Source organism: Colletotrichum lupini, chromosome 3 (assembly GCF_023278565.1).
Source record: "Colletotrichum lupini chromosome 3, complete sequence".
NCBI lineage: Eukaryota > Fungi > Ascomycota > Sordariomycetes > Glomerellales > Glomerellaceae > Colletotrichum > Colletotrichum lupini.
This window is the reverse complement of record NC_064676.1, coordinates 1705016-1722926: the sequence shown is the minus strand read 5'-3', so window position 1 is coordinate 1722926 and position 17911 is coordinate 1705016. Positions and strand designations below refer to the sequence as shown.

The window sequence follows — 17911 nt, the reverse complement described above, 5'->3', positions numbered from 1 at the left end:
CTCTAGGAATCAAACTTTGCTCAGTGTGTAGGCCAAGAGTCCTTGGCTAAGGACTGCTTGAGCCGTTCAACGCAGGCCAACGCAGATAGTCTCAACTCAAATGAAAATTGCAATTGAAAAAAAAATGAGGTATCACCGTGCTCATCATACATTGGCCAAGATGTTCATCATAATCCTAATTCTGGCAGGAAGCATTCGCTCCTGCAAGATCGTGTCACTTTCCTGAGCTGGTGGAAACGTCCGCTTTTTGCTTCCGATCTTGCCGTCATTGGAGTACACAGTTGTCTTCTCAATATTGTACACCGGGCTTTTGGTGGATGGAGTTCTTTCCTCAGGACGGTACGTTTTTCTGATAACAGCATATGATGTTCTAATCCGAATTGGACGTTGCTTTCTCTTGGGCTCACTTCGCCGATCGGGAATTTGAGACTGAATTCTGGTGCTATCAGATATTCGAATAGCAGGACTTATGCGTGGAGTACGGTCTTCTTGGACTGGTGAGACGTTCCTTCGTCTCGGGGAGGCCTCTGTGCTTCGAGCTTCATCATCTTGGCCAACTACAGTCGTGGCTTTGCTGTCTTCGGCGGCCTGTACCTGTGGAGTTGGTCTCTCTTCTTCTTCTTCTTCTTCATGTTCAACATGTATGCTGATTTCTACTGGTTCGTCTGCTTGACTTCCTTTGTCTGCAATCCCTTCAGTGTCAGGTACGTTCATCACTGATGTTGACTCCTGTTGGCCGTCCTGATTCCCTTCCTGCGACTCCTCTTGAATCATATTCTTGTTTCCAACAGAATAATTTTGTGCTTCGATATCTTGAGACATTTCTTGATTCTCTGTTTCTTTCTGAGTAGTCACAATGACGACATCTATTTCACTTGGAACGGTCGGTACTGATAGCTCGTCTACCTCAGTCGAGACCGACCAATTCAATGTCGAAAGCGTGCTCTCCGCCGGATCTGCCTTTGGGCAATTGGCCTTGAAGCCAGCCAAATTGCTATAAGCACTGCTTATTCTACCTTTCAGTAACTCATTAAACCTCTGAGCAAGGTCGAGGCGGCTAGTGACTTGCGGTATTTTCCATGACGGGTATAACCTCCCATGGCAGCGGGACGTGTAAAATGTCTTTTCAGCTTCAATAAAGGCGTTGCAGAGGTAGCATGCGTCTTTGCTGGATCGAATGACTCTGGGAGGAAGGTCTGAATGGCGGCTCTTGAGATGATAGTGGTATATCAGCTGAACTTCAGCGTGGACCTTTGCGTTCTTCAGTACATCCTTGGCCTGCTTTTCGAATACAACGTTGACATCCTGATCGTTTTCTTGTGACCAGGCATTCCTGAGGACCCGATCGGGGCCTTTCGTGATTCCATTCCTTGACAGAGCTGTGGTGAGTTTTGGGTCCCTTTCATATGCTCCCATCCGTCCGTAAGCTCCTTGCACAAAGCTCGTGAGGTTGACCGTCACCACGTCCGCGGACCTAGCAATTGGGTACTTCTTTGCAGTCCGGTATATATGTCGAGAGACCTCTCTGTACCGCGCAATCTTGGAGATCATATTGCACAGGCTCGTTTTCGAGCTTGGGGCCATTTCCGTGTGAGGGATCATGTGGACGAGCTGTTCAAAGTGGTCGACTAGTGAGAGCTGGAATATATCTTCCACCAAGCACTTCAGCATAGAAGGATCTTGGTATCTTCTCCATCTTCCGAGTGACTTTGTTATATCGCGAGCTCTTGTCAAGAGCTCTTGTGACTGTGCCATGCTGTTGCTCGGCTGAGTAAAGTATGTGCTGAGCGTTTTGAGCAACGTCTCAATTGACTGTCGTTTTCTCGTTGGGCGCCCTTGCGATCTCCCAGCTCGTGCTGCGGGCTCTTCGCGAATGCGTTTGAGAATCCGATTGTAGCACATCCTTACAACCTCTTCGAAGACCCCATCCTCGACTTTGGATCTTGATTCCTTGGGATCTATTCAGCATCGAGTAAGCTCATGTCTCCCCAGCACCTGAGAAGGATAACATCAATACTTGCCGTCAAGACCCTTTAATTGCTGGAAAATCTGTTCGAATCCATGCTTGATATCCAGCAAGATTTCTTGACCATTGTTCGGGCTCTTTTCGTTTACGGCCACCACAATTTCCAAACGGCGTTGTTCAGTTCGTTCTTCAATGTAGACAGCCGGAACGAAGTCCGGGTTTCCATCGATGCTGGCCAAGAACGCAAAGGCGCCGCATAAACTCCGCTCTCTACTGAACTGCAGCGTTCTCTCCTTTTCTTCAACAGGGTTCAATGATGGCGGATTGCGCTGGGGGTAGTGATGAAACTTGCTCAAAAGATGCAATAGTGATATGTTCTCGGCGCAAGCAACTGCCGCAGCGCCACCTTCGCCAGACCTATCCATCGTGGCTTAAAGTATTTGTTCTGAAATGGTTGTAAGGGGACAAAGAAAACTCACTTAACGACTGGTTTTTGACGAGCACATTGTGACTACAAAGTGTTGGTATTGTGATAGCCATGATGCCGAGCCTTGCGCCTACGGCAGGCGCCCGAGGCTTCTTGTATGAGCGAACAATTGTATTCAAACGCAGCGCGTGCAGCAAGTCACCTTAGCAGCTTCCTTGCCATGTATGCTGCATACCAAGATGTATGAGGTGAGGCGTTTTGATATGACACAAGCGAATCAGCAACAGTTGCGTCCCTCCCTTTTTCCAAGATTCTGCAGGAGGCCAACCAAACCGCGGTCCAATGGTGAGGCCAGGCAAAGGGCCCGAAAGACTTGTGCATCTCGTCATTTCAGACACTTGGAATGGCAAGAAAAGAAAACATGACATAATCTTATAGAAGGGCTCATCGGTATTCGTATCACGGCGATAGGATAGCATGCCGGAGTTCGCTCGACGAAGGAATCTACTATACTCCCCGTATCCGCATCCGCATCCGGGTCCGAGACCCACTGGTTCATCCCGCGTGGGACTACCTTACGCAGCTCCGCCGAGCCCCATAATGCCCAACACACTTGGAAAAACACCGATCGTAGTCACGACCATTTGCGCCACTTGAGGGCCGGCTGTATTGATGTGCACATGAACTTTGGGAATGGCATTCCACTGAGGTCGAAATAAGCTTCTTCCGCCCGAGTCGCTGGGCTCATAATCCTTTGTCCTCGCTCACTGATTCCGGATCTACCGGGTCTGCGGGGAATCACCCTCACGAGCGCTGGATCCATGACTGGCCTAAGAAAACAATGGGGGAGACCAAAAAACCCTGGATTCAGTAAAGGAAACACTCCATCATGCAGTGGGCACCTGTTCTCCAAATGCCCGTATTCGGGTCCGTGGGACGCAAAAGGGAGGCTTCGTCTGATACATCAACTGTATCACATGCAGCTCCTAGAGAGCGGCCTCTCAATTTGACGCATAAGGGCAAGCTCGGGAGGGCGGCATCATCGTCTTCGAATTTGAGTTTCTTTGTCTGGGGCATATACTTTATCATTTCAGCTGCGGGTTCCTTTCTCACACTGCACATCTTATCTCATACTCAGACGTCAATTTCATTCTGAAAGAACACATCTCATCGCCCTCGTATCTAAACATAAATTTCAAGACATTGTAGACTGCACACTCATTGAGCCAACAACACCCCACGGCATCAAAACTCCATCACCAAACACAACCACCTTGCAAAGATGTTGAACACCACAGTAACCGTAACACACATCTCGCCCATCCCCTCAACCCTCTCCCGCGAAGGCGCCCTAGCCCTCATCCACGACGCGGAGCACCACATCAAATGCGACCCCAACATGAAAGACTACGCGGCCCGCACGCCCGCCATCCCGCCCACCGTCCCAAAGGACATTGACCCCATCGCCGCGACGCAGTGCTTCTCCGTCACCGACAGCGTGCCCTCGATGCTGCCCAAGGCCATCTGGAGCGGCGACGCCGTCAGCGACTACGACTTTACGTTCACGAAAGACGGCAGCTTCGTGCGTACGAGCTGTCCGCTCAACGTGCTGCTCGAGACGCGCTGGCGCGTAAAGGATGCCGAGGGCGCCGAGGGTGAGGGCGCGTTAGAGCTGGAGGAGGTTGTTGAGATTCGGTGCTCGAGGCTTTTGGCTGGGGTTGTCAAATCGCAGTGTGAGACGAATTGGAAGGATTTCCATAAGAAGATTCTGCAAGGAAAGATGGCATGATTAGGTTTCCAAGAGGAGCGACTGTAAGAAAGATGAAATGCCCGTAAGTAATGCACAGGAGCAACTCGCGGTAGACGGCAGACGTGGATATGTTGCGCGGATAGATTCATATGTGAACAGTGTCTAGTTTTGAGAGGTGTACTTTCAATTGTACGGTAATATGGCTTTCTTGATATCTCACATCAAACTGCTTCGCCCGCCAATTTCCATGCTTCCCTGGCCATCCTTCATCTCACCACTTCGACCAACGACAAATTCCCGGTAGATTCTCTGCAGTCTGGCCCGCTCTTGCGTGCTGATACTCGATCTGGTGTTTTCCAGGGCCTTCATTAAGTGCTCCAGCTTAACCACGACCTCCTTGTCGTTGACCGGCTTGCCATCCCCTTCTGGGCGTTGAGATTGCTTGACCCTCTTACGGGCAAGTTTGATGCTCTCCAACTTGGCGAGGATTGCGGCATTTTCAACAAGCTCTTTCTGCCGGCTGATCGGCTTCGCGGCAGGTGCAGCGTCTTGGCCGTAGCGGAACTGTACGAAGCTGGGGACAGAGCCTTGGGAAGACGACTTGCCATTGACCTTGCCGTTCGTTGTTGGGGCATGGCTGACATCATCCAGAACATCGTGGATCGCCTCCAGCTGGGAGTTGGACACAAGAGCCTGGAGATCAGCACCGGAAAAGCCTTCGGTTCTACGTGCGAGATCAGTCCACGCGTCGTCGGACTCTGTCAATTCCTCGCCGAGCTTGACCTTGCTGCTAAGTGACTTCAAAATGTCCACTCTGTCTTCCAATAGCGGCATGTCGCAGAGCAAAGATTTGTCCAGGCGTCCAGGGCGAAGTAGAGCAGGGTCGATCAAGTCTGGCCTAGATGTTGCTGCCAGCACGTAGACACCGGAAAGACCTTCCGCTCCGTCCATCTGCGTAAGAAGCTGGTTCACTACTCTGTCTGTGACACCAGTAGAGTCATGGCCACGCTTTGGGGCTATAGAGTCAAACTCATCAAAGAACAAAACACACGGCTTCGCAGCTGACGCGCGTTCAAAGAGATCGCGGACACTCTTTTCAGACGCTCCAATGTACTTGTTGAGGATCTCAGGTCCCTTGACGCTGATGAAGTTCAGGCCGCATTCTCCAGCAACGGCGCTTGCAAGCAAGGTCTTGCCACAGCCTGGGTATCCATACAACAGCAGGCCTGACCGTAATCGCAGGGGACACTGCTCAAAGATTGGGGCGTACTTTGTTGGGTACTGCAAAGTCTCCAGGAGAACCTTGCGAGTTTCTTGCAAACCGCCGATGGAGCTGAAAGTGGTGGTTGAGTGTTGTAGAGAGACATTTCTCAGCGAGGCGGGCGTGAACCCCTTGAGAGCATTGTCAAAGTCGACGCGACTCAGATGTACCGCACCTCCCTCACCGTCCGTATCGTTGACAGACCGGATAATGGCTTCGTTCCGTGCTCTTGCCACAAGTAGGGTGATGTCTCCTGGCATATAGCCATCAATGAGGCCAGCAACATCCAAGAAATCCAAGTCGGGACTGATGACGAATCCTCCACTGGAGCCATTCTGGTTCTCGCGGCTGCCTTGGCTGCCGGCATCCATCCATGCGCTGTCCTCCCCTCCGGCGCTTCCGTCAGCTGTGGGTGGCCGGCTGCCATTCTGCGGTGGCCTTGGAAAGTCTTCAGCGGAGATTGCGTCTCTTCTGACAATGCTTTCCATGACCTTTCGTCTCGCTTCCTTGTTTGGCGCCTTTAAATCAACAATCTCGCGGACGACATGACCCCCAATGATGACACTGTTCAAGGAATCTTTACCTTCCGCAACAGCCAACAGGACCACTCCAGTATCCACGTTGCAGTACTGGCGTACCATGGAACCAATGATTTCGCTAATCTGGCGGCTCCGTCCGTTGTCGTTGCCAACTTGCAATTCGGTTTCCACAGGGCACAGCTTGTCGAGGTCGTCCAAAACTACGAGTGCCTTGCCCCCAAGCCTAGCACCCCAGCTGGCTGACATAAATACTTGGGTCAAGGTATCCTTGATGGTAGCAATTCGAGTCTCGTCATTAACGAGCTTCCGGCATGGGAAGTAAGTCGTATGGAATAAAAGATCTTTGCCAAGCTCCTGCGCTAAAGACCTGGCAACTGCAGTCTTGCCAGAACCCATAGCACCGGTCAGGAGAGTCGAGGAAAGGTGTGAAAGGTGGCTTCGAAGGTCTTGAAGGAGCTTATCAATGCCTACTAGCTGCCCGTCATAGGACGGCTGTAACTCAGCGATACTATCGTCGTTCATCCACGACGGTCGGGGAACCGGGTCTCGAATGTCGACCGGAATTTTCTCGCTGAGGCCCAAGACCCATCTTATTGATGATCTAAGCGGATCGCTGTTGATAGCTGGCGGATCGAACTTGATTACTCCTCCTTCCCAACCTTGAGGAGCCTCGAGGCCCTCGAAAAGGCCAATTGCTGATCCGTCTGTCAAAGGTCCGGTGATGAGAGGGGCAGCATCTTTGCGAGCGTACAGATGCCTAAATTGCTCGGCCGCCTCCTCTTTGCCAGCCTTGGACTCGCCACCGAACTTCAATCCATCTGAAGATTTTTTGGAAGCGGCAAACGGTTGGACTATCAACTTTGTAACAGCATCCAGCGGCCATTGTTGCGGCGCCGGCTCGACCTTGACAATCCCTCCAACGGATCCTGTAAAGCCCAACGTTGCACACAATGCTGGAGAGAGGGCAATGGTCTTGCTGTCGGGTGGATCGTCCCAAGCGCGTAGATGTGCGACAACCTTTGTAGCTACTTTCGATGTGCTTGCTGATTGTTCAGCATCTTGTGGTTTCTGGGTGGAACTTGCTTGTGGTGTAGGTCGCAGAATGTTGACCGAAACATAGTTCACACCTCGGAAATCCTTGGTGTACAGAATGTCGCGGTCTACCCAAACGCTGAAATCTTGGGTAGTCAGGTCCTCGTCGAACCACTCCCGGCAAGCCGAATGGGCGATACCGCGTAAACAGAGGGCAGGCTTACGATCTTCCCGCGCACTACGCCGCCGGACTGTACTTGCGCCGCTGCGCTTGGACTTGGAGGTGCTTGCCACACTACGATTCTCTCCCAGGGAGTGTGCTGTCTTGGCCCGGACCTTTGGCGCAACAATGACTTCAGCGTCGGGAGATATTTTGACGAAAGGAACTTCGGCGCCGGGAGCGGGATCGAGAGAAACTACTTTAACGTTTGCTGTCGATGTTGGCGAGAGGTGTAGAGTCAAGGCGTGAGGGGCGACCAATGAGCCGGAGCTGGAAGTAAACGCGGGGTTTGGCAAAGCTCGTACTTGAGAGAGGAGGTTGAGTTCGAGGAAGGTCGCATGCAACTCAATCATTTCCCAGTCTTCCAGAGTGAGCGGCTCGATGTTGATCGTGTGCGCGATGGGTGGATCGACGTGTATTGAAGCCGTCACCTTTTGTCCGTCTGTAAGGCCTAGGGTGCTGGCCAGCGTCGCGTCGATTTCGACCTGCGCCACTTCCTGGTCGCGCCCCGAAGCGCCTGGTCTACCTCCATTGATGCCATCGCGCCCGACTATGGGTACAGCCTTGCGCTTACTCGGCATGCCCGTCCATCCGACGAAGACGGATCTTTGTTGTGATGCGCCGGACCCGGAGGCGCCCGCGGAGGGCCGGTAACTGAGTTCGACAACGACATTTTGTGCAGGCTGTAGGGGATGCTATGAGAAGGAGAACCATTGACAATATATGACTAGAGACCTACTGTGTTGACGTTCACGAGGAGTGAGACCAGCGATGCGGGGAGATTGACAAGGCAGTTCTTGAGGTGGGTGAGGGAGATCTCGGCCGGAGTCGATTGCGCATTGCGCCGGGAAGACATGACTGCTGCAATTGAGTGTCTAGTGGTCCATGAGAAGATCCAAAGGAAGAGAGCGACAGACTCTACGACGAGAACACTAGGCAATGACTACAGATATTGTTGCGGAGAGTCACCGGAGCTTGAGCTGCTGGAGCTGGGGCTGGAAGTTCAGCCGAAAGTGACCCTGGCATGTGCCGACGCCGAGGCATTCCCGGCATGGGAAAGCCACCTCCACCCCCATTGGGTCCGAACACGGGGTAGCTACAGGCAGTACGTACTCTGGAATCCATGCAGGTGCATCCTAATACCTCAGCTTGCGCCTCAGGTAGCAGCTAAAAGTACAACAGTCAGGTACCTGTAATGTGTGGCTGCAAATCAATTAAACCCTGTGGCTCAACGCGTTCCCCTTTCTTGACCGCGACGCGTCCCTGCGTGTCGCCCGGCCAATTTCTGAACCCCTGGTCGCATTGATCTCACATTCGATTCTTCCCAGCCCCCACCCGGCGCCAAATAATCTTCAATCCGATAGCAGCAGAACCACAAAGTCCACACTCCCCGCGGTTGTCGCAGAGACCAAGTGAAGCAACCTCATCATCGCATCGCTGCTGTCGAACACACAGTTCGTATCCCAAGACTGAAGGAAACCAACCCCACAGCCGAGATCGCACAGATTCTGTCAAGATGGCGCTTCGTCAGTTCAAGGCGCCAGTAGCGTACGAAGCGCAGCAGAGTATGCTCAACCCTCCTGAAGCTCATGGCTTCTCCCGCACCGCCATCATGACCGTGCTGACCTGCAATAGGTGCACTTGAATCCTTCCTCACAGACTTCAAGGCGTCCCCCGAGCAAACGATTTCGCATGCCCTTGGAAACATTACGATAGACGAGGATGACTTTAGCGACGATGAGGTGATGGAGGATGACGAGACACGCGGCACCCGTCGCCAGGCCAGGAGTCCGCCAGGCCCAAAATACAAGGTCATGATGCAGAAGCTGGCAGACCGCAAGATTGATGAGGTCTTGATTGACCTGGACGATTTGGCGAGTGTGAGTTGCAGTAGCTCTTCATATCAAGCCCGCGGACAGTGACTGACTCTTGCAGTTCGAATCATCCCTTGGCGATGAACTTCAGCTTGTCCACTCTATCGAAATTAACACCAAGCACTACGTCGAGCTTATGTCAAGAGCGGTCGACAAGCTTATGCCTCAGCCCAGCGAAGATGTCACGTACGGCTCCCCGGCACCTGTCGTTCAGGGGCATCATGGCTAACAGTCGATAGTTTCAAGGATGATGTGCTAGATGTTCTCATGGAGCGGAGAAAACAGAGAAACGATATCCTTCAGAGGCAGGCTACTGAGCCTGTCGATGGTCAGCTGCCCGACCCCAGCATTGCTGAGGACAAGTTTCCCGCCGAGCTCACGCGCCGGTATACCCTCGTCTTCAAGCCCCGATCCGAAACTCCCTCCCACCCCGTCAAGGCGCTCGCCGTGCGAGAGGTCAAGGGCGAGCAATTGGGTCATCTCATCACCGTCCGAGCCATTGCCACCCGAGTTTCCGACGTCAAGCCTATCGTACAAGTGAGCGCATACACTTGCGATCGCTGCGGCTGTGAAATCTTCCAACCCGTCAACGACAAGTCATACGGCCCCCTGACCGTATGCCCGTCCGAGGACTGCAAGACCAATCAAGCCAAGGGTCAACTACACCCTTCTTCAAGAGCCTCAAAGTTCTTGCCCTTCCAGGAGGTCAAGGTCCAGGAGCTGGCCGAGCAGGTACCCATTGGCCAGATCCCTAGAACTCTGACCGTCTTGTGCTACGGCACCTCCGTTCGCAAGGTGAACCCCGGTGACGTTGTCGACATCTCTGGCATCTTCCTTCCCACACCCTACACTGGCTTCAAGGCGATGAAGGCCGGCCTCTTGACCGATACTTACGTGGAGGCGCACCACATCGTTCAGCACAAGAAGGCCTACTCTGAGATGATTGTCGATCCTGCTCTGGTTCGCCGAATCGACCAATACAGACAGTCCGGCCAAGTCTACGAGCTTCTCGCCAAGTCCATCGCCCCCGAGATTTTCGGTCACCTCGATGTCAAGAAGGCTCTTCTTCTCCTACTCATTGGTGGTGTCACAAAGGAGGTCAAGGACGGCATGAAGATTCGTGGTGACCTGAACATTTGCCTCATGGGTGACCCTGGTGTGGCCAAGTCGCAATTGCTCAAGTACATCTCGAAGGTCGCCCCTCGTGGTGTCTACACCTCCGGCCGTGGTTCAAGTGGTGTCGGTCTGACGGCCGCCGTCATGCGAGACCCTGTCACTGATGAGATGGTCCTTGAAGGCGGTGCCCTCGTCCTTGCCGACAACGGTATCTGCTGCATCGATGAATTCGACAAGATGGACGACAATGACCGCACCGCCATCCACGAGGTCATGGAACAGCAGACCATCTCCATCTCCAAGGCCGGCATCTCCACCACCCTCAACGCCCGCACCTCTATCCTCGCCGCCGCTAATCCCATCTATGGCCGCTACAACCCCCGCATCTCCCCCGTCGAGAATATCAACCTTCCCGCCGCCCTTCTGTCTCGATTCGACATCATCTTCCTTCTTCTCGACTCACCGACCCGCGAATCCGATGCCCAGCTTGCCAAGCACGTCACCTACGTCCACATGCACCAGCGCCACCCGGATATTGGCACTGATTCAGTCGTCTTCTCTCCCCACGAGGTCCGCTCCTACGTCGCGCAGGCCCGCACCTACCGACCTGTCGTCCCTGCCTCCGTCTCCGAGTACATTGGCAAGACGTACGTCCGCATGCGTGGCCAGCAAAAGCGCGCCGAGAAGAAGGGCGAGCAATTCACCCACACCACCCCGCGTACTCTCCTCGGTGTCGTCCGCCTCGCGCAGGCCCTCGCCCGCCTGCGCTTCAGCAATGAGGTCACCCACGACGACGTCGACGAAGCCCTGCGCCTCGTCGAGGCCTCCAAGGAGAGTCTCGCGGCCGAGCAGGCCGCCAATGGACGCCAGCGCCTCAATGCCAGCAGCAGGATCTACAACCTCGTCAAGACCCTCGCCGACAGCGGCGCCTGCCGCGCCGACGACGCCGACGACGACGAGGAGGAGCTCGGTGTCGAGCTCAGTCTTCGCAAGGTCAAGGAGCGTGTCATTGCAAAGGGCTTCACGGAGGACCAATGGCTTGCTGCTCTGGAGGAGTACAATGAGCTTGATGTAAGTTTTTTCCCAACACCTATGTCGATGAACATTGCTGATAATTCATTAAATAGGTCTGGCAAACGGCTGGAAATGGTACGAGGCTGGTCTTCATCACCTCCAACGGCGCAGAGAGGGACGAATGAGAATTTTGAGCGAGCATGTGGGAGTCGTAGTAGTAGTCGTCTTATCGCGCGGTTGGTGGTTAGCTCAAATCTTGTGTTGTTTTCTCATAGTTTGCTTCGTGAAAAAGAAGCCTTTGGGACTTGGCGTTTTGGCTTTGACATTGTTGAGGAAGATGAAGGAGAGCAAGGAGAAGGAGGAACATTCTGGCGGAGCGCTTGCGAGCGGACTAGCTGTCCAGTCCCGTCCGAGATGGAAATAAAAAATAATGAACAACTGGCATCAGATGTCTCTCGTTTCTACATGTGGCCGATTCTGGCCTGATTCCGCACTTTTTCTGGTATTTTAGACATCGTTATAACAGATTGGAATTCCCATGAAATTTGGATGATATGGTTGTATAATACAAAATTTTGTTACCCCCCCCCCCTTCTACAAGTAGACATCTCTTGGTACACTAGTACATGTATACACGTTCTCTCTCTTTACACCGTTTTCCTCTCTCTCCCCCTCAGACTCCCCTTCTTGGACAGGACAGAGAATCCCTGATTTAGTACTGCAACACGCGCGTGTTGAGCAAGCTCGCCCGCTCCAACTCGCCGAGGACACCGCCGCCAGCAAGAGTCCACTTCTCCGCGACGGACGACTCGTCGATGCGCGAGCGCATGAGGCCGCTGGCAGCCCAGTACTCCATGACGGCGCGGGCCTCCTGGCGGCTGATGCCGCTGACGTCGAGGGTCTCGACGCCGCGGACGGCCTCGTAGACGCGGTCGTCGTAGCCCTTGAGGTACGGGTCGGGCGTGGGGACGAACTGGTCCGCGGCGGCGGCGGCGGACTGCGCGAGTGCGAGTTCCATGGACGGGGAGCGGGGCGCGTTGCTGCGCGAGGTGGCAGCGATGACGGCGCCGCCGTTGGCGAGCGGGGTCTTGCCCGCGAGGGCGTCGGCGAAGAGGCGGACGAGGGTGAGGTCGTGGGCGTGGACGAGGTTGTAGGCCGGGTCGCGGTAGGCCGAGATCTTCATGATGTGGGAGAGGCCGTCGAGGGCGAGGAGGACGGGGGGGCCCGCGGGGTTGGTGGTGAGCTCGTGCCAGAGGGCCTGGAAGGCGGGCCAGGCGAACTCGGGTTCCTTTGCGGCGGTGGCGATGTCGAGGAGGGTGCCGTCCTTGGGGACGTGGAGGAGCTCGGGGTACTCCTTTGAGATCTTGTACTGCTCCAGGACGGGGCCGCTGGTCTTGACGATGGTCTGGAGGAGGTTGAAGGTGTAGATGGGCTGGTAGAACTGGAGGGGCTTGGTGTTGGGCACGGGGCTGTAGTCCGCGTTGGAGTTGGTGAGGTCTTGGCCTGGTTTACTTGGTCAGTGATGGACGCTTCGCAAAACATGCCCTCAAGCTGTGAGAAAAGAAGATAAGTACCTTCGGGCATGTTAATGACCACCCAGTTGTTCATCAGCGAGTGAGCCATGGCCTGCAGCAACAGCATGCTCTTTCCTGCAATCTTGCCGCCCGTCAACGCCAATCTCAATGTCTGCTTCTCCTTGGCGGCAGCATCCAGCCGGCTCGCGAGCTTGACAGTCTCCTCCCTGACCAGCATATGCGGCCTTCGGAACAGGCCCCAGTTCTGCGTCGTCTTGAACGCCTCGAGCGTCCGGAGCTGATCGACCAGCTTATCCGGCAGCCCGACGACGGACCCCTTGCTCTCCGCCGCGGCCAGCGTCTCGTTGGTGATCTCCTTGAGACCCTCCACGGCCAGGGCGTTGTTGTTGCTCAGCGTGATGCGCTTGCGGAACGCCTTCCTCTCGCCGGGGGCCGGCTTCTTGACCCTGACGTTGTCCCTCTTCTTCTTGGAGTTCTGGTTGATCTTGCCGCGACGGATGTGCTTTCCAATCATCTTGAGAGTGCGCGGAGCGGCGTCGGCAGACGATGTCGAGAAGGGGGCCGCGGAGGCGCCGGCATATGCGGTGATGACGGGGACGATGCGCTGCGAGAGGATTCGGGGGGCTGTTGCGGCGGCGGTCGTGGGCCTGGTGAGGCACCGCGCGCAGTTCGCTGCGGAAGCCATTGTGTGCAATTGCTGGGGGAAGAAAAGGACACCAGTTTCCTGAGTCGATTATCGGTAGGGTGGGTATCCGCTCTGATTTGTTATGATGCCATTCGAATGAATGCCGGCCAGCGTTTCGTTTTCCGTCCGACGCAACTTCGCCCTTGCAGTTTTGCTGGTTCGTCGTGCGATTGGGAAGCTCTCCCCAAAAAGTTCGATGGTAAATTCTCGGGACGTTAAAGCCACACCCCCTGGCAGCACCCAGCGAACTGGGGAACAAGGTGCACAGGCCAATTTACAGCGTTGATTGGCTGCGTCAATAGCCGGCGTGGCGGTGTCAGTTGTTCCGATTCTTATCGCTATCGCCCGTCGAAATTTCCTAAACCCAGCCAGCCAAAGGAAAAAAAGTTCTAGAGTATCCCACCTTCCAGTACGCTGCGCAACCGCCGGACAAGACAACTACCACATTCAACCCATTCGAAAGGGAAACCCAACCGCAAACCCACAGAAAAGACATTTCACCGATCCGAGGAGGAAACACGATACACACAAAATGGCGTTCCCCATCTCGCGCCCCAAGCTGCCCGTCGCAGTCAACAAGCCGACGCCCTACAACTTCGACCTCGGCCTGCTCCTGGCCAACGACCCCAACCCCCTCGAGCTCGACAAGTCCGCCATCGAAGACTCCCTCGCCGCCACCGCCCGCGACGGTGCCCAGGCCCTCATCAACCAGCTCCTCACCACCTGCCCCCTCCAGAGCACCCCCGAGGGCGTCCTCCTCTCCATCCCGGACCCCTCGACCCCTCTCCCGCGCGAGAAGCCCGTGCCGGTGGCCAAGGAGCCCACCAAATGGGAGCGCTTCGCCGCCAAGCGCGGAATCAAGCCCAAGACGCGCGAGCAGCGCCGCAACCTCGTCTTTGACGAGGACACCAAGGAGTGGCGCGCCAAGTGGGGTTACAAGGGCATGAACAAGAAGGGCGAGGACGACTGGCTCGTCGAGGTCGATCCCAAGGAGGAGGCGAAGCGCAAGGAGGGCACCACCTGGCAGGGCGACAAGCGGAGGGAAAGAATGGAGAGGATCAAACGCAACGAGAGAAAAATGAGAAAGAACCAGCGCGAGGCCGGCGAGAAGCGGGAGAAGCGGTAAAGGGGATGAGCGAGAGGAAAGCGTGGGATGCGGAATATGTAATGCTTCGGGTTTCGGCACATGGGTACGGCGTTCATATGGTGGTAAAAAATCATTTCTCGGCATATCTTGTCTACAGGAAGAGGGCATCGGTATCTCAAAAAGCAAATGGAGGCGCTTTGTGGCCCAAGATTCGGCCTGCCACAACTCATGTTACTACAAGCCGTCAAGTCTTGCTGTGAACTCGTCCTCCGATTTTGTTTTGCAAAATGGGGGAGCATATGACGTGGCTGTCGCCGCGGGCATCCCCTTTGTCCTACATACAAGAGTCCTATATTGTACAGAGATTCCACCGACCCCTGCAGTCATGTTGTTCGTGGCCCTATGAATCGTCACCCGTCCCCCATCCAGCATCTCGTGAATGCTCCTCGCTCACCCAATTCCTACGATGCTACTAAAGACCAAACCACGCTATATCCGCGGCACCTCACCAAAGCAAAACAAGGAAGGAAAAAATTAGGTACCCAAACCTAGAGCTACTACTAGTGATTGCCACACTTGATCTAAAGAACCTGCATGTCGATGAAAGCTCGGCCAACGCAGTTTCCTGAAAACGGTAAAATCGACGGCTTTTGTGATACGGTTCGATGCCCTGGGGGTATACCAAATAGCATAATGCTGTGTCGCAAATGAAGAGATACCCGGTCTGTTGTTCAAAGTCATCCGTTCATGCCATGACTTTTGGTGACATCCGATATAGGCTTGGCACAGGACCGGGGCAGGGAGAGTCGCTCGGAGGAGGAAGAACGGAAGTCGTCAGTGGCGTGATGTCGTCAGTGATGTTGTTGTTGGTGATGCTAAAGTGTTCCCTGTACACACGAGTTCCGCCTGGGTATTCGAGGAAGAAAGAAACTAAAGGATACTCAAAATGGTGTTTTAGAAGCCGAGTGGTGAAAGGGGTTTGATGGGTGACAAGGGCCGCAAGTCATTCGAGCCCCGTGGCTCACGGCCGCTGTCAATCGTCAGCGTCGTACCCATCGTCGAGTTGGATGCGACGCTGCCGTTTGACTCAGAAAGTTGGATGGGCTTTTTTTTTAGCCGTCTGTCTTTCTCCTTGGTCTGCTGCTCAGTGACAACGCTGGACTGCTTACTGCTTTCCGAAAACGATGCCGCGCGATCGTCCAACGTCACAGGAGCGGGTTCTTCCTGCGCTACGGGGGCCGCAGGCTCCTCGCTCGTCTCACGAGACGGCTTGCGCGGTTCCGAGAGGCCTTTTGGGGGTGGCTGATCGAATAGTTGATATTCCTGCTCAATGAACTTTGCCTCGTTCTTGCAGCCCTTCCAGCAGTCGCGCCAGTCGCAGACCAAGAATCTGAAACAGAATGCGTCAATCTTCATGCATGGCTGGAAGCAAATGCAGAGATTCCTAAAGTCCATCTTATTCTTGTCGGAATGCGCCAGGAGCAAACTGAGGTGGCAGGTGATTGCGAAAAGAAGGTAGTAGTTGAATGGCGAGAGGTTCGACAGCTCTTCGACCAATAGTGGGGGCACGGTTTCGTAGCCGGCGCATTCTCTCGCAACTCGTTCCTGGGCCGCCTTAGGGAATAGCTCATCGGGAAGCTCTCTCAGCCAAGCCTTGAGCATGGAGCCTATGATGTTGATGTCGTAGAGGTCCGGCTGTTCGAAGAGGTTTACATCGTACTCTAGAAAGAGATGGTTAGCTTGGCGCCAGCTTTGCGTACGCACGTGTGATGAACAAACCTTCGTCAAACTTCCTCTGCCATTTCTTGATCTGCGGCCCGCTGCCAGGCACACGGTACAAGCCTTCCACATCACAGCCCTTATAGTTCAAGTAGTCGATCGCGCGCCACGGGAAAGCGGGCATCCAAAACTCCGTCTTGTCTCTTGAATCCTCCAAGCGCTTCGAGATGCGTGTGCGACGCGTCTGCTCGACCAGAGGCAGATTGATTGTCTTGAGCGTGTAGTGCTCATCGTCGATGACAGGCTCCCTCTCCGTCGTGCTTCCACTACGGCCACCCTTGCCGAATAACCGGTTGCTAATAATGTCTCTGCCACTCTTCAGTCCTCCGAAAAAGCCACCATTTTGTGAAGACGAGTTTTGCCGAGGGTGGTGGTCCTTTTCCCTATGATTGTCCTTGTGGCTCATTTCCCGGGGCGACGCGCGGTCTTCCGAGCGATTCCGCCCGGTAGAGTTCACCATTTCTCTGGCAGACCTTTCGGGTCCAGTGCTGGTATTGTTGAGCGAGTGGTTACGGCTCGTCGAGGTGTGGGACGGTTCGGGTTCGACAATCGATACGGGCACCGGGCTGGGTTGCTTGTCTCGAGAGCTTGAGCCGTCCTTGTCGCGAAGCGACTTGCTGCGGCTTAGAAGACCAAATGGCTTCGATTTGGACTTCTTGGACGAGGAGGGTTGGGCGGGAGAAGTATCGTAGTCGGCAGCAGAGGCTAAAGATACGTCGGAGCGGGACGGCAGGGTGGGTGCGGGCTTTTGGACGGAGTGCTCAGCATAGGACGGATCTGCTGGTGAAATGGCATACGGGTCAGCGACTGAAGAAATGGTCTCACGATAGGCGAAACGGGGGATGGATCAGGTAGTGGGCCCCAGCTGCACAGGCAGTGGACACTACGGTCTCAAGAAGGAAAGTTATCCTCGTACCTAAAGGCTGGGTGGGTTGGTTGCTCATGGGAGGAGCATTGTCGGGGCCCCTCGACATACTTTCGCCTCTCGAGTCAGGGTACTGGATCGGGCTCTGTTGGTGTTGCTGTTGCTGGCGCTGAGGGTGTGAGGGCGACTGCGCGGGGGAGACGAGAGAATGGGACGATTTGTTGGCAGACTTTGTGAAATTGAAGAAAAAGCCGGCGGCTTTGGAGGGTCTTCGGGATGGCTCGTCGGGGCGGTGCTGTTGTTGACGAGGGCTGATGGGGTTGTGCTGATGATGCTGGCGAGGGGGCGTGTCTTCGGAGGCGCGGTGGAGGGCGGAGGAGATGGCTTGATACTGTTCGAGGTCTTGGTCGTCGTCCTGGTCTTGAAAGTTTCGATGCTCGTCGGTCAACTGGAGAGACTGCTTGCCACTTGCGCTGGGCCTTTTCGGAGTGAACCTAAAGGGAGAGCGCGGAGATCTGGGAGAGGATTGCGATTTAGAGCCAGCGCTTGGAGGAACGGCAGAGGCGAGGGTTTCAGCAGAGCGCGGCACGTCTTCAGGCTGGTCGGAGGAGGCTTGAGATTCAGACAGCGTCAGCGGCTGTGGTGCATGCTTCCGGCCCATGGTAGGAAATTAATAATGTGCCTCTCTCTTTTTTTTTATTCCCCGGGTAGCTGAATGAAATAGGAGATTTTGGGGGCCCGGTCAAGGATGATACCCAGAG

General features: G+C 54.7%; 9 protein-coding genes across 9 annotated transcripts; 3 read left to right on the top strand and 6 right to left on the bottom strand.

Moving 5' to 3' along the window:
• Positions 1-144: 144 nt before the first annotated feature.
• Positions 145-2391, bottom strand: CLUP02_05245 (uncharacterized protein; the record flags this gene model as incomplete). Its single annotated transcript, XM_049284253.1, has 2 exons — positions 145-1958; positions 2031-2391. The coding sequence occupies 2 exons, from the start codon at positions 2389-2391 to the stop codon at positions 145-147; spliced, it is 2175 nt and encodes a 724-aa protein (XP_049141396.1).
• An 86-nt stretch (positions 2392-2477) lies between these two features.
• Positions 2478-3216, bottom strand: CLUP02_05244 (uncharacterized protein; the record flags this gene model as incomplete). Its single annotated transcript, XM_049284252.1, has 4 exons — positions 2478-2545; positions 2629-2765; positions 2973-3057; positions 3162-3216. The coding sequence occupies 4 exons, from the start codon at positions 3214-3216 to the stop codon at positions 2478-2480; spliced, it is 345 nt and encodes a 114-aa protein (XP_049141395.1).
• A 459-nt stretch (positions 3217-3675) lies between these two features.
• On the top strand, positions 3676-4182 carry CLUP02_05243 (uncharacterized protein; the record flags this gene model as incomplete). Its single annotated transcript, XM_049284251.1, has 1 exon — positions 3676-4182. One exon carries the CDS (start codon positions 3676-3678, stop codon positions 4180-4182), a length of 507 nt encoding a protein of 168 aa, XP_049141394.1.
• A 177-nt stretch (positions 4183-4359) lies between these two features.
• Positions 4360-8051, bottom strand: CLUP02_05242 (ATPase; the record flags this gene model as incomplete). Its single annotated transcript, XM_049284250.1, has 2 exons — positions 4360-7878; positions 7935-8051. 2 exons carry the CDS (start codon positions 8049-8051, stop codon positions 4360-4362), a joined length of 3636 nt encoding a protein of 1211 aa, XP_049141393.1.
• An 83-nt stretch (positions 8052-8134) lies between these two features.
• Positions 8135-11685, top strand: CLUP02_05241 (MCM2/3/5 family protein; the record flags this gene model as incomplete). The annotated part of the gene is made up of 10 exons (XM_049284249.1): positions 8135-8208; positions 8325-8387; positions 8524-8607; positions 8651-8760; positions 8831-9075; positions 9131-9255; positions 9309-11256; positions 11313-11334; positions 11475-11606; positions 11648-11685. The coding sequence occupies 10 exons, from the start codon at positions 8135-8137 to the stop codon at positions 11683-11685; spliced, it is 2841 nt and encodes a 946-aa protein (XP_049141392.1).
• A 226-nt stretch (positions 11686-11911) lies between these two features.
• CLUP02_05240 (uncharacterized protein) lies at positions 11912-13419 on the bottom strand (the record flags this gene model as incomplete). The annotated part of the gene is made up of 2 exons (XM_049284248.1): positions 11912-12702; positions 12774-13419. The coding sequence occupies 2 exons, from the start codon at positions 13417-13419 to the stop codon at positions 11912-11914; spliced, it is 1437 nt and encodes a 478-aa protein (XP_049141391.1).
• Positions 13420-13467: 48 nt separating this feature from the next.
• CLUP02_05239 (uncharacterized protein) lies at positions 13468-13915 on the bottom strand (the record flags this gene model as incomplete). Its single annotated transcript, XM_049284247.1, has 3 exons — positions 13468-13573; positions 13660-13709; positions 13823-13915. 3 exons carry the CDS (start codon positions 13913-13915, stop codon positions 13468-13470), a joined length of 249 nt encoding a protein of 82 aa, XP_049141390.1.
• Positions 13916-13951: 36 nt separating this feature from the next.
• Positions 13952-14545, top strand: CLUP02_05238 (ribosome biogenesis regulatory protein; the record flags this gene model as incomplete). Its single annotated transcript, XM_049284246.1, has 1 exon — positions 13952-14545. One exon carries the CDS (start codon positions 13952-13954, stop codon positions 14543-14545), a length of 594 nt encoding a protein of 197 aa, XP_049141389.1.
• Positions 14546-15251: 706 nt separating this feature from the next.
• Positions 15252-17811, bottom strand: CLUP02_05237 (RhoGAP domain-containing protein; the record flags this gene model as incomplete). The annotated part of the gene is made up of 4 exons (XM_049284245.1): positions 15252-15436; positions 15532-16227; positions 16286-17092; positions 17202-17811. The coding sequence occupies 4 exons, from the start codon at positions 17809-17811 to the stop codon at positions 15252-15254; spliced, it is 2298 nt and encodes a 765-aa protein (XP_049141388.1).
• Between the last annotated feature and the right edge of the window lie 100 nt (positions 17812-17911).